The sequence below is a fragment of the Eucyclogobius newberryi genome, unplaced genomic scaffold, assembly GCF_026437365.1.
Source record: "Eucyclogobius newberryi isolate DKJ021-1_F unplaced genomic scaffold, fEucNew1.0.hap1 SCAF_14, whole genome shotgun sequence".
In the NCBI taxonomy this organism is placed as follows: domain Eukaryota; kingdom Metazoa; phylum Chordata; class Actinopteri; order Gobiiformes; family Gobiidae; genus Eucyclogobius; species Eucyclogobius newberryi.
Window position 1 is genome coordinate 21,542,876 of NW_027315768.1, and position 14,446 is coordinate 21,557,321.

The 14,446-nt window shown below is 42.3% G+C and overlaps 1 protein-coding gene across 2 annotated transcripts in view; it reads left to right on the forward strand.

Moving 5' to 3' along the window:
• Positions 1-14,446, forward strand: part of kcnh3 (potassium voltage-gated channel, subfamily H (eag-related), member 3) — a 107,827-nt gene that overhangs the window by 71,263 nt on the left and 22,118 nt on the right. For both annotated transcript variants that reach the window (XM_072444936.1, XM_072444937.1), the window contains 2 exons: positions 10,526-10,683; positions 11,763-11,964. In XM_072444936.1, the coding sequence (XP_072301037.1) occupies positions 10,526-10,683; positions 11,763-11,964 (360 nt within the window). The remainder of the gene's footprint in view (positions 1-10,525; positions 10,684-11,762; positions 11,965-14,446) is intronic.

Here is a 14,446-nt window from a genome sequence, read left to right on the forward strand (position 1 = left end):
TACTTGTCTGCTCCGGTGGAGCTAATGCTAAGCTAACATGTTGCTTCAGTGCACTCTGCAATACAGGCTTAATGTGACTACTTGCTGTTATCACCATGTTATCGGGTTATTTTTCGGCGTGGGTTGGCCCGTGGGTTGTGTGGGTCGTGCTTTGTGTCTGTTTTATGCTGCTAAACCGGCTGTTAGCGCCACAGCCCGGAGCTAAACGCAGCTATTCGGAGCTAAGTTGTAAGCTAAACTTTGCTATGTTATCGGGTTATTTTTCGGCGTGGGTTGGCCCGTGGGTTGTGTGGGTCGTGCTTTGTGTCTGTTTTATGGTGCTAAACCGGCTGTTGGCGCCACAGCCTGGAGCTAAACGCAGCTATTCGGAGCTAAGTTGTAAGCTAAACTTTGCTATGTTATTGGGTTATTTTTCGGCGTGGGAAGAGAAAAAAACTACAACTCCCGATACCGCTTCTGGTCACGTGGCTTATGTACGTTGCACGTCACGCACGCACTGCGTCACTCAAACCAATCACGCGCTTGCCTGGCCATTATCAGCTTCCTGTGTGTCTCTCTGTGCACGGTGTTGGGAGAGACAACAGGACGGCTGAACCAGGTAAGCTTTGCGACTAAAACACCCGCTTTTAATCACTTTAATGTGCGCCGGTTTTAAACTCGAGTGTATGTTTATGTTTTGGTGTGCTGTTCTGCAAGTGTTTTGCTTTTACGAGCCGTGTTATCTCAAGTGAGCTAGCTAGCATCGCTAGCCGAGGGCAGATGTCCCAATATCTCCGCGTTTTGCATCTTAAATACACCGTTAACGTCACAATGTGAACTGTTATCTGTGAAGCGTGTTATTCCCATATTACTGTTAACCCTAATCCTTTTATCCCCCTTTTCAGAATTGGCAAATACACCCTGACTGACATGACCTGTCTCTACGTGAAGTCTGCTAAGGAGCGTGGTAAGTGTAAAACATTATTTTGGTGATTTTCATGTTTTAATGATTAGAGTATAATTAACCATAAGTAACATCTGTTTTTCAGGTGAGCCTGCAGTTTGTACATCAAGCTTCAGATCACTGTGGAAACAGCTTCTCCCACACATCAGAAGCTGCAGGCCACGCACAGATCTCTACAACAGAATCTAATGTGCTGTCTTTGGACCCTCACCGCCAACGTCTCACTTCAATATCCCACAGCTTGTTGGAACGGCGGATGGCAAAGTGTTTGTCAAGAACTTGGACTGGCAGAAGCATCTGAGTCCCTTCTTCAGACGGCTTCCAAAGATCAAGAGTTATCAGCACTTCAGGTATTTATATTGAAACTCTCACATTGTGTTAAAAAAAAAAAATAGTTAATGAGTGTTTTATGTTAAATAGTTAGCCATTTCTTAAATGTCCTGTTATTTGTTTACAGCTTTGATGCCAAGAGCCGAGAGTCACAGCACAGAAGAGTGCACAGACGAAGAAGAGGATGAAGATGTGATCTCTGATGTAATTGGACTCTGGTGGTGTACATATCATATCTATTATCTCATATCTCATATATTCAAAGCCATGGACCCGTTGCAGTTCGTATACCTGGCCCTGGCATCTGTTTATAAGAGTTCTTCTATTAAGAGTGTTTTTTAAACTTCCTATAAGTTACTGTCCTTTCCCCCTGTATCTACTGCGTTGTAACATTAAAGGCTATCTTATCTTATCTTTTGTTGTTTGTGTTGAATCATTCAGTGCACCATTGTTGGGAAACGTTTGCGGCTCCGTCGCACAGAGACCGTAAAAGTTATCCTTAAAATTTGGATAACTTTAGATGCACCACTTGTCTAGAGGACGTACACCGATTTTGAGGTTGGTGGGCAAAACGCACTAGGAGGAGTTTGTTAAAGTGTAAAACATAAAAATGTGGTAATTTGAGAGATTTTGCGGTTTTCCCATAGGGATAACATGGGAGGTTTCTGTCATCGCTACGACTACGCCGTAATAATTTAGGCATTTTTGTGATTGGCTTTTGTGATCGGGACGGCAAAATAGAATTTTGGGTAAAGTTTAGACAATTTTGGTAAAACTAATTTTTGACCTTCAATGTTAATTTAAAGGTCACTCTGTAGGGGGCGCTATCGCGCCCATTTCAATTTTGTCAGCCTAAACTGGTCCAAACTAGAAAGTTTAACAACTGATTCAAATTTGGTCCTAATCGGACTCGTTTTGATCAAATGGGAGCAATTTTTAGATCTGCAATATTCCAAAATAAGTTGTCCAACTTTGCGGCTGCGCCGCACACAGACCGTAAAAGATATTTCAAAAAATTGGATAACTTTAGATGCCCCACTTGTCCAGAGGACGTACGCCGATTTTGAAGTCGGTGGGCAAAACGCCCTAGGAGGAGTTCGTCAAAGTTTGACGTGAACAAAATGGCTAACACAGCGTGTTTTCATTTTCAAAGGAAGATGGCGGCCATAGGGTAAGTCTGGGGGCGTGGCCACAATGATTTTTTTTGTTTGTCCTCACGAGAGGAATGCGTGTCCCGAATTTCGTAGCTTTACGCCAAAGTTGACCTCAGGGCGTCTCCCATAGGCGCAATGTATTTTGACTTTTGTCGGTGGCGCTGTCGCGCCATTTTTTAACAAAAAAAAAAATGGCCCAGAAAAAATAAAATTTTTTGCCGATTCTGAATTTTGGGCAAAGTTTGGTGAGTTTTTGAGCATGTTCAGGGGGTCAAATTAGAGATAAAAGCGCTGAAGAAGAACAAGAAAAATAATAAAAATTAAAGCCGCAAGCGGCATCCAACGGCCCTCGCGGGCCGCCGGTCTTCCGACTCTGCTCTCTGCATTTTACAGAGTTGGCGCTAACGCAATTGTCTAAGAACTAAGACAGTGACACATTGGACATGTACAATGCTGTGCTTAACCAGTGCAAATGAACACAAATGTCGGTCAAATGTGCAGCTCCAGCGCACAGAGACCGTGACACTTGGAATAAAAATATGGATAACTTTTGATGCTCCGCTTGTGTAGATTATTTTCCCCAAATATGAGCTTGATCGAGCTATTGCCCACAGAGGAGTTCATTAAAGTGTGAAGCATAAATGTGAACATTTCAAGGATTTGGCGTTTTTCCCATTTGTGACAGTATATTTGCAGCTCCACGGCACAGAGACCGTAGCACTTAAAATCAAAATATGGATAACTTTTGATGCCCCATTTGTGTAGATGATTTCCCCAAATATGAGCTTGATCGGGCAATCGCCCTGGGAGGAGTTTGTTAAAGTGTGAAGCGTAAAAATGTGGTGATTTGAGCGATGTTGCGATTTTCCCATAAGGATAACATGGGATGTTTCTGTCATCGCTACGGTTACGCCGTACAAAATATGACTTTGGCTCTCATACTTGTATGATCAGGATGGCAAATTAGAATTTAGTGCAAAATGTCATGTCATTTGGAAAAACTCTATTGTTTATAGGCCACTCTGAAGGCCAAATAGTCAGAATTCTGGGAAACGTTTGCGGCTCCGTCGCACAGAGACCGTAAAAGCTATCCTTAAAATTTGGATAACTTTAGATGCCCCACTTGTCTAGAGGACGTACACCGATTTTGAGGTTGGTGGGCAAAACGCACTAGGAGGAGTTCGTTGAAGTGTAAAACATAAAAATGTGGTAATTTGAGAGATTTTGCGGTTTTCCCATAGGGATAACATGGGAGGTTTCTGTCATCGCTACGACTACGCCGTAAATATTTAGGCATTTTTGTGATTGGCTTTTGTGATCGGGACGGCAAAATAGAATTTTGGGTAAAGTTTAGACAATTTTGGTAAAACTAATTTTTGACCTTCAATGTTAATTTAAAGGTCACTCTGTAGGGGGCGCTATCGCGGCCATTTCAATTTTGTCAGCCTAAACTGGTCCAAACTAGAAAGTTTAACAACTGATTCAAATTTGGTCCTAATCGGACTGGTTTTGATCAAATGGGAGCAATTTTTAGATCTGCAATATTCCAAAATAAGTTGTCCAACTTTGCGGCTGCGCCGCACACAGACCGTAAAAGGTATCTCAAAAAATTGAATAACTTTAGATGCCCCACTTGCCCAGAGGACGTACGCCGATTTTGAAGTCGGTGGGCAAAACGCCCTAGGAGGAGTTCGTCAAAGTTTGACGTGAACAAAATGACTAACACAGCGTATTTTCACTTTCAAAGGAAGATGGCGGCCATAGGGTAAGTCTGGGGGCGTGGCCACAATGATTTTTTTTGTTCGTCCTCACGAGAGGAATGCGTGTCCTGAATTTCGTAGCTTTACGCCAAAGTTGACCTCGGGGCGTCTCCCATAGGCGCAATGTATTTTGACTTTTGTCGGTGGCGCTGTCGCGCCATTTTTTAACGCAAAAAAAAATGGCCCAGAAAAAACAAAATTTTCGCCGATTCTGAATTTTGGGCAAAGTTTGGTGAGTTTTTGAGCATGTTCAGGGGGTCAAATTAGAGATCAAAGCGCTGAAGAAGAACAAGAAAAATAATAACAATAATAATAATAATAATAATAATATTTTTAGCAAAAACAATATAGCCGTTTTTTCTATAACAACAAATTATACATCGTTTGAAAGCTCTAAGCCTTCCCCATGCCGCCATGGGGTGGAATCATCATTACGAGCGCTTACGCGCTCGTCACTCCCTATTCCGTCGGGATGCCCCGCCCACTCCCCATAGACTTCCATTGATTTGAGCAGATACAAGCATGGCCCATGCCTGCGGCATGGATTCTCGCATACGGGACGATGCCAGGAGGGTTTTTGGAGGAATGCAGCGCTTCGCGCTGCTGTTGTCAACAATTAGTGAATGGGCTACGCCCATTCACTAATTGTTGACTATTTCTGTCATAGCAGGAGTAAGTATGCATGATCCATGCCTTCGGCATGGGCTAGTTCACTGTACTTGCCAGGGGCGACGGGGTACCAAACATGCGGGCTGCGCCCGCATGTTTGGTCAGACAGTTGCAACGCTGCCTTCGGCAGCGTTGCGGGAGCAATAGGCCCTCCCCCTGCTGGGGCTCGGGCCTAATAATAATATTTTTAGCAAAAACAATATAGCCGTTTCCACTATAACAACAAATTATACATCGTTTGAAAGCTCTAAGCCTTCCCGATGCCGCCATGGGGTGGAATCATCATTACGAGCGCTTACGAGCTCGTCACTCCCTATTCCGTCTGGATGCCCCGCCCACTCCCCATAGACTTCCATTGATTTGAGCAGATACAAGCATGGCCCATGCCTGCGGCATGGATTCTCGCGTACGGGACGATGCCAGGAGTGATTTTGGAGGAATGCAGCGCTTCGCGCTGCTGTTGTCAACAATTGTTGTTGACTATTTCTGTCATAGCAGGAGTAAGTATGCATGATCCATGCCTTCGGCATGGGCTAGTTCACTGTACTTGCCAGGGGCGACGGGGTACCAAACATGCGGGCTGCGCCCGCATGTTTGGTCAGACAGTTGCAACGCTGCCTTCGGCAGCGTTGCGGGAGCAATAGGCCCTCCGCCCTGCTGGGGCTCGGGTCTAATTAAAGCCGCAAGCGGCATCCAACGGCCCTCGCCGGCCGCCGGCCTTCCGACTCTGCGCTTTCGACTTGATAAAGATGGCGCCCTTATTGTGTGTTGAATTAAAAAAGAACTTGACAGACGGCGACACTTTGGACATGGCCAATCCAGTGCAAATGAACACAAGTGTCAGTCAAATTTGCTGCTCCGCCGCACAGAGACCGTAACACTTAGAATATAAATATGGATAACTTTTGATGCCCCGCTTGTGTAGATGATATTTCCCAAAGTAAAGCTTGATCGAGCTATTGCCCACGGAGGAGTTTGTTAAAGTGTGAAGCGTAAATGTGAACATTTCAAGGATTTGGCGTTTTTCCCATTTGTGACAGTATATTTGCAGCTCCACGGCAAAGAGACCGTACCACTTAAAATCAAAATATGACAAACTTTTGATGCCCCGTTTGTGTAGATGATTCTCCCCAAATATGAGCTTGATCGGGCAATCGCCCTGGGAGGAGTTCGTTAAAGTGTGAAGCGTAAAAATGTGGTCATTTTAGAGATTTCGCTGTTTTCCCATTTCTGACATATATTTGCGGGTCCGCCACACAGAGACCGTAGCACTTAGAATCAAAATATGGGTAAGTTTTGATGCCCCTCTTGTGTAGATGATATTCTCCAAATATGAACTTGATCGGGCAATCGCCCTAGGAGGAGTTCGTTAAAGTGTGAAGCGTAAAAATGTGGTGATTTGAGCGATTCTACGATTTTCCCATAAGGATAACATGGGATGTTTCTGTCATCGCTACGGTTACGCCGTACAAAATATGACTTTGGCTCTCATACTTTTATGATTTGGATGGCAAATTAGAATTTTATTCAAAATATCATGTCGTTTGGAAAAACTCTATTGTTTATAGGCCACTCTGAAGGCCAAATAGTCAGAATTCTGGGAAACGTTTGCGGCTCCGTCGCACAGAGACCGTAAAATCTATCCTTAAAATTTGGATAACTTTAGATGCCCCACTTGTCTAGAGGACGTACACCGATTTTGAGGTCGGTGGGCAAAACTCACTAGGAGGAGTTCGTTAAAGTGTGAAACAGAAAAATGTGGATATTCGAGAGATTTAGCGGTTTTCCCATAGGGATAACATGGGAGGTTTATGTCATCGCTACGACTACGCCGTAAAAATTAAGGCATTTGTCTGATTGGCTTTTTTGATCGGGACGCCAAAATAGAATTTTGGGTAAAGTTTAGAAAATTTTAGTAAAACTAATTTTTGACCTTCAATGTTAATTTAAAGGTCACTCTGTAGGGGGCGCTATCGCGCCCATTTCAATTTTGTCATCATAAACTGGTCCAAACTAGAAAGTTGAACAACTGATTCAAATTTTGGTCCTAATCGGCGCAATGTATTCTGACTTTTGTCGGTGGCGCTGTTGCGCCATTTTTTTAGGAAAAAAAAAATGGCCCAGAAAAAACAAAATTTTTCGCCGATTCTGAATTTTGGGCAAAGTTTGGTAAGTTTTTGAGCATGTTCAGGGGGTCAAATTAGAGTTCATGAAGAACAAGAAAAATAATAATAAATATAGCCGCAAGCGGCAATGATCGGCCCTCGCCACGCCGCCGCCGCCACGCCGCACAAGGAGGGGGCGACATCTACTGCTGAATCTGTGACGCTGTCACATCTTCTCCCCTTTGTTTTACCATCAAAAAGCAATTTTATTTTGAATTCTTGGTCAAATGTGCGGCTTTGCCGCACAGAGACCGTGACTTTTTGAATAAAAATGTGGATAACTTTTGATGGTCGACCCCTGAAGATGAGTCTCACCAAATTTCAGGTTAATATGTCTAACGCCCTAAGAGGAGTTTGTGAAAGTCTAAAGTGTAAACATGTTCTGGCGATTTCCCCATTGGAATAACATGGAAGGTTTCGGTCATCGTTACGGCAAAACCATAACAATTATGACATGAGTCTCATTGACTTTTCTGATGGGGATGCCAAAATTGAGTTGTGTGTCAAATTTCATATAATTTCGCAAAACTAAATATTTAACCTCCATATAAAATCTGTAGGGGGCGCTGTGGCTCCAAATTAATTTATTTCACTTCAAGTAGGTTTAGGGCAAAGAGTTTAACAACTGATTCTAATTTGACGCAATTCGGACTTTATCTGCGCAAACGGCAGAAATGTTAAATTTGGGAGATTTCTGAAATTCTTGCTACAGTTTGCGGCTTTGCCGCACAGAGACCGTGACAGGTATCAATGTAATTTGGATAACTTTTGATGTCCCACTCCTCAGTAGCATTTTCACCAAATTTCAGCTTTTTAGGGCCAACGCCCTGGGAGGAGTTCGTAAAAGTACGACGTTTGGAAAAACTCCGAAGTCATGTTTAGCCATTTTTGAAGCAATATGGCCGACATTTGGTTGGGCGGACGGCGTTGCCGTAATAATATTTTTTACTTCTCTTGTCACCATCTACCTCTGCGCCAAATTTCATGATTCTACGATCAGATTTTTTTTGGGTCATTTCCCATCTCTCAATGCATTTTTGGTACATTTGGGGGCGCTGACGCGCCAATTTTTTTATTTTAGAAAAGGGAAATAGCCAGAATGTAGAGAGGCACGATTTTTAGAGGTGTGCAAATTTTTGTGACTTTTCGTCAATGTTCACTGGGTGAAAAATAGGGGGGTTGGTCCCGAGAAGAAGAAGAAGAAGAAGAAGAAAGAATAATATTCCGATGCGAAAACAATGTTTCCCATTTTCCAAATATCATAAACTATACATTTTCGGAAAGCGCTCGCGCTTTCCTACCTCATGGTGTGGGTCCCTCGTCACTGACGGGTACTTTCGTTAATTTTGAGTGGGCTCCGCCCACTTTGTGTTTTTGGCCCTCTATACAGTAATAATGTTCATTTTTTGCATTACATGCTTATATGCACGGAACATGCAAGAGATGGGGAACGTATCCGTGAGGTACTTAGCGCAAATGAGTGCTTTATACCGCTTCGCGGTCGTCATCTCAATGTAAAGTGCTCGTTTAGTGCGCACTTTTGCACGGGCTTCGCCCGTTTACAACGGTAATGTTCCATTTTCCTACTACTAATTAGTATGCACGGGGCGTGCATGAGTGAAGGAGTGCGTTAGTGAGTGTTTGGAAGTGGGCGAGCGCTTCGCGCTCGATTTCGTGCGCACTACGTGCGCACTTTCGCAGCCGTGCTTTGCACGGCCTTACGAGATTAATAGGCCTCTCGCCAGCTTGTGGCGCTCGGGCCTAAAAATAATAATATTTTTAGCAAAAACAATATAGCCGTTTCCACTATAACAACAAATGATACATCGCTTGAAAGCTCTAAGCCTTCCCGATGCCGCCATGGGGTGGAATCATCATTACGAGCGCTTACGCGCTCGTCATTCCCTATTCCGTCGGGATGCCCCGCCCACTCCCCATAGACTTCCATTGATTTGAGCAGATACAAGCATGGCCCATGCCTGCGGCATGGACTCTCGCGTACGGGACGATGCCAGGAGGGTTTTTGGAGGAATGCAGCGCTTCGCGCTGCTGTTGTCAACAATTAGTGAATGGGCTACGCCCATTCACTAATTGTTGACTATTTCTGTCATAGCAGGAGTAAGTATGCATAATCCATGCCTTCGGCATGGGCTAGTTCACTGTACTTGCCAGGGGCGACGGGGTACCAAACATGCGGGCGCAGCCCGCATGTTTGGTACCCCGTCAGACAGTTGCAACGCTGCCTTCGGCAGCGTTGCGGGAGCAATAGGCCCTCCGCCCTGCTGGGGCTCGGGCCTAATTAACATTGAAATTATAAATGAATTACATCACAGTAATCATATTCATTACAACTCAGATATATTCTTTAAACAATCTTTTGAAATACTAAAAAGGCTTCACATATTGTATTTGACTTCACCACATCAGGTATAACTCGGCTCAGTATATTCATACGGAAAATAGAAAACATGATGTTAGTGCAACTCGTTAGTGAGACTTATCCGTCAATACTAAAGTTTAGTGGCATTGTTAGTTTAGTGTGTTTTTATTATTCCAATGCAGCAGTAAAAGGATATGAGGCATTACAGAGGACAATTATGTTTGATTGCAAACTCATTTCCCCTCGGCTTCTTCTCTGTCCACCTCACTGTACAAAACTTATGACTGCACTTTAAAAGACCATTTAGCCCAGGGGTGTCCAAACTTTTTTTCAATGAGGGCCGCATTTTGAAACTTATATGGAGCAAAGGGCCACAAACAACCCAACAATGTCAAATTTGAAAAGTCATTCATTTGAAGTTTTGCATTTGACATAGTTTTGATGAGCCTCCACACCTTTCATAAGACTTGGAACATTATTATTAGGTTGCTATAACATCAAAATGCTTGATTTTTTTCCAATTTTACAGTAAAAGTACTTCTATTTGTTGGTTGGGCCAACTTAGCAGGAAGCCGGAGGGCCAACAAAAATTGGTCTAAGGGCCACATTTGGCCCCCGGGCCGTAGTTTGGACATGCCTGATTTAGCCTAATGGAACCAAATGAATACAAAACACAGCATAGGCGCCCTACAGTAAAGATGCAGAGATTTGTTCATCTTTTTTTTTTTTTCAAACCATAAAAGCTTAAGTTTGATTGTGGCAAAACAGACTGTTGCACTATTTTTCCAATAAGCGGTTGTAATAATAGCAGTGTATTGCTAGTCAGTGGAAGCAAAGAGTTCATGGTGGTAATGAATATACTTAATTTGTCAAGAGCATTTAGAAATACATGGCTAATAATATTGCAATTCGCTGTCATTTTGTAGTTGTTTGAGTATTCCATAAATTGTATCAAAACATAACTATTATTTTCCTCTAACCTTCCCAAGTTATTTTATGTCCCTGCTTTATTTAATAAGAAAGAAAGAAAGAAATACATCAAACTTAACTATAAAAATGGAAACAAAACACACAAATTTCTCCTTATTGGATTCTGGGTCTCAATTTGACCATTGTATTTCCAGACATAATGCTGAACTTCCGCACTACTTTTGTGAGCACGTCTGGTCAGGTGGTGTACGACGCCCGCTCCATCTGCGTCCACTACGTCACCACCTGGCTGTTCGTGGACCTCATCGCGGCTCTTCCCTTTGACCTGCTGTATGCTTTCAACGTCAGTGTGGTGAGTCATGCCTCCGTGCACCTCCAGGGGGCGCAGCACTTGTTTTTATTCATCAACAAGCATACCAGACATCTGTGACACACCATTGGGGGTGGCAAATCAGCATTCTCGACTTACACCTACCATGGAAAGGACAATCTCATGAATCTCAATGGTTCATTTTCCACATGGGCCCTGACAATGTGCCAAGTTTTGAGACCAAACACAACAGAACTTAATGTCAAACCCTCCCCAGTGAGTCTCACAGCCACTCCTCAGCCAAACTTCTCCACTAGAGACACCTGGCCTTGAGTCAAGCAAAGACGTTTTTCCTTTGCTTCTAAAATAACAAACTGATTTTGTGGCATTATACAAAGCTAGTTAGGCCGCAGTTATATTATTACTTGGTTTACGAATTTTCAAATGAAATATATTGCACAGGCGGACGGAATATAAATATAGAAGAGAAGCGGCGCGCAGGAGCGTGTAACAGTAGATTTAGCGTGTTTTAGACAGACAGAACTGACGCTTAAGTGTGCACCCTCCCCCACCCACCCAGTCACGGCAAAACGCGCTCAAGAAAATGTTGTAAACGGGTTTAAAATGTGTATTTTAAACCCGTTTACCACAAGGCGCGCAGCAGACAGAGAGACGGGCACGCGCGCTCTCCCCGGGACCGCGCAGAGGGACAGCTCGGAGGTCAGACTTCCGCAGGAGTTTGGCGAGAAATTGCTTCACGCGCTCTTTTCTTTTGACTCAATACCCCTTTTTACATTTAATTGAATGCTATTTTGCTTTGTCTGCGGTACTTTATAAAAAAAATGTTATAATAATTTATTTTATTTATATTGTATAAATCAATCATCTAAGTTCGGCGGATCCGTAAACCAAGTAATAAAATAACTAAGGCCTTATTAGTGGCCAAAAATGCAGAAAACTCTAAAGTATCTTAATCTAAAGAAATCTAATCTACTCTCAAATTATTCACACACTCGTTGACTCACGACTAGAAATGTATGAAACAAAATAACTAACACTCTTGGGTAAAGTCCATTTTCCACATCATATTTGTGGTAAATATCTGTTTGCCTTGTTTGCAGTACTTTGGAGTGAACCTGCTGAAGACTGTGAGGCTGTTGCGGTTGTTGAGGCTGCTGCAGAAGTTGGAGCGTTACTCTCAGTACAGTGCAGTGGTGTTGACTCTGCTCATGTCCATGTTTGGGCTCCTGGCGCACTGGATGGCCTGTGTCTGGTACTTCATCGGACGCAGGGAGATCGGGAGTCCGGGGTCCTGGGATATTGGTCAGTGGAGTTTATTCTTCTAACATATAACACTATACGGTATATATGATAATAGCATCCAGTGATTCATCCTCAAAGTTGGCATTTTAAGTCAGTTTCACATAAGCACCTGTATAATGATGGTTTACATTTAACAAAGCATCTGATGTAACTGCCAATCTTGTGAAATGTTACTGATCAAATGAGAAACTGCACTACAATGTGGCCATGATGTCACTAAATGCACTTTAATTTTCAAACTCAAGACAAAATTTGTAGCTTCACAAAAATCTTGTATATCAAGTGTATTTAATTCACTTTTAGAAAAGAAACAAAAATCTTCAAGGATCAACTACTTTTTTTTGGCAGCTTAGAGTCTAAACAACAACATAATAGACACATAATTGATTATTATATTGTGGAGATATAAAGCCATAATATGAAGCATATACTATATCATGATTTTTTAAGGCATTTGTATTTGTTTTAGTGTCCACATAAAGCCATTACATTAGATATTTACTAATGTCTAAATGTAGACTGTGTATATAGGCATTATAACTCCAAAGAGAATTGCTGTTGATTTTCTCTTTGGTTGGAAAGCTTTTAGTCTGTATTTGTTTACTGCGGCCACCTTTTGCTGCTACCCACAGTGTGCTTTGAATATTCAGCCACAACAAAAAAAAATAATAAAGAGAGACGAGATCCACAGAGAACAGGAAGGAGCATTTTTGGCTATCTGTATTATGTTGTTTCTAGATTAAATGGTCAATTTGCATTTCTGCTGACTCTTCTTATCTAATGATCTTTATTAATTAAGGCAGGCACAGTTAAATGAGATACAGACAGTGTAACTGCATTTCATTTTTCTTCAACCATGTTTGAGCAAGATGAGGACAGAACAAAACAGATGGTTTAGGTGGCACTGTCGAACAGACAGGAACAAAGCAGGAGGAAGATAGAGCTGGAGATGTTGAGGACGATGGGGAAGATGGAAAGGATAGGAATAATAGATCATCTGGTTTTTGTGTTTTGGAGATGCTCCGACCTGAGTCATTGAGCCGTCACAAATTGTTCTTGTCAAACTCATCATTACTTGTTGCCTAATGTAACCCTTCATTAACATGGAGGTATAAAAGACATATTTCACTTCATTTCTCAAGGATTATAATGGTCTGTGCACATTGTCATATTTCTTTTTTACACACTATACTACACTTCTGTTGAAACAAACTATTTTTTCTACTGCAGGAGGGCCCGGCCGATGGGCTGGACTTACCACAGAATAGTATAAATATCTGAGTTCCCGGCCTAAATTCGCTTATTGACATTGACTCTTGGATGAAAGTCGAAACGTCTAGCCTTTTCTAAACAGAGTCCAGATGATATAACTGAACCTTTTTCTACAACACTACTACACACTTATTTCTGGCTTGTCATAACGTTGATCGAACGTAACTCAGACACTCACTCACTTGCAGTCAGTATATCGTTTTGCCCCGTCAATATTGTATTCAGAAAGATAAAAGATCCAGTGGACACACAAGACCAGGCTGACCTACTGGTGACACAAGCCCTTTCACCACAGCGCTCTGATGCACGTCTATACAGAGGAGGCTCTTTCTCTGCCAGTCACTTGGATACAGTGTATGTCAGTAGCACAGTTCGTCATCAATATTTCAAACGAAGCAGAGCTGGGGTCGTTCATATAACTGCTGCTGTGAACGTCAGGCTTCATGGCTCATGGAAGTAGAGAAAGTGAAGAGTGACACGTATTACATTAAGGCACATTATGGATGATAATAAAGTACCTATTAATTATAGCAGTTTCCATTCAATTGTATTATATTGAAACCTTATAATTCTAGTTCTCAAAGTGTTTTGTTTAAGAGTTTTCTAATTTGCCTTTTCGGAGCTAAGAAGCTAAGTTGGAAAAGTGTGCAAAAATATAGTACTGCCTGCTTGCATATTATTCTAACCATTTATTTTACATTTCACACCAAAAGACCTGCAAGCATTTCACTGTTACGCTTAATTTAAAAAAGGATGAATGTTTAATTAGGTGTTGAACAAAGTCAGATGAGATGAAATTATTTATTTTGTGATCAACAATCCTACATGTATTCTGTTGAAGATGTCTATTGAAGCGCACTACAAGTTGAACAAGGGTCATACATGCACTGTGGGCTTCTATGGAATGACAAGCACCATGGACAGCTCATGATTGTGAATTCAGCACCAAGGACAGAGGCTGAGGCTGAGCACGGCATTTTATCTGTGAACATCAGTGAAGTGTTACATATCAGAGCTATCTCACACCCTGCTCTCCATTACAGCAGCAGACAGGGCTGTTCTTACTCACGGAGCGAGAAATAGTCACGTTCCATTCATAGACTGTTCCATTATGAGGGCACATTTTGAACCACATTGATGATGCAAAGTATGTTGAAAGTTTTTAACAAGCATCATGAGGCCTGCCTTGGAGGGAAATATGTAGTTGCTT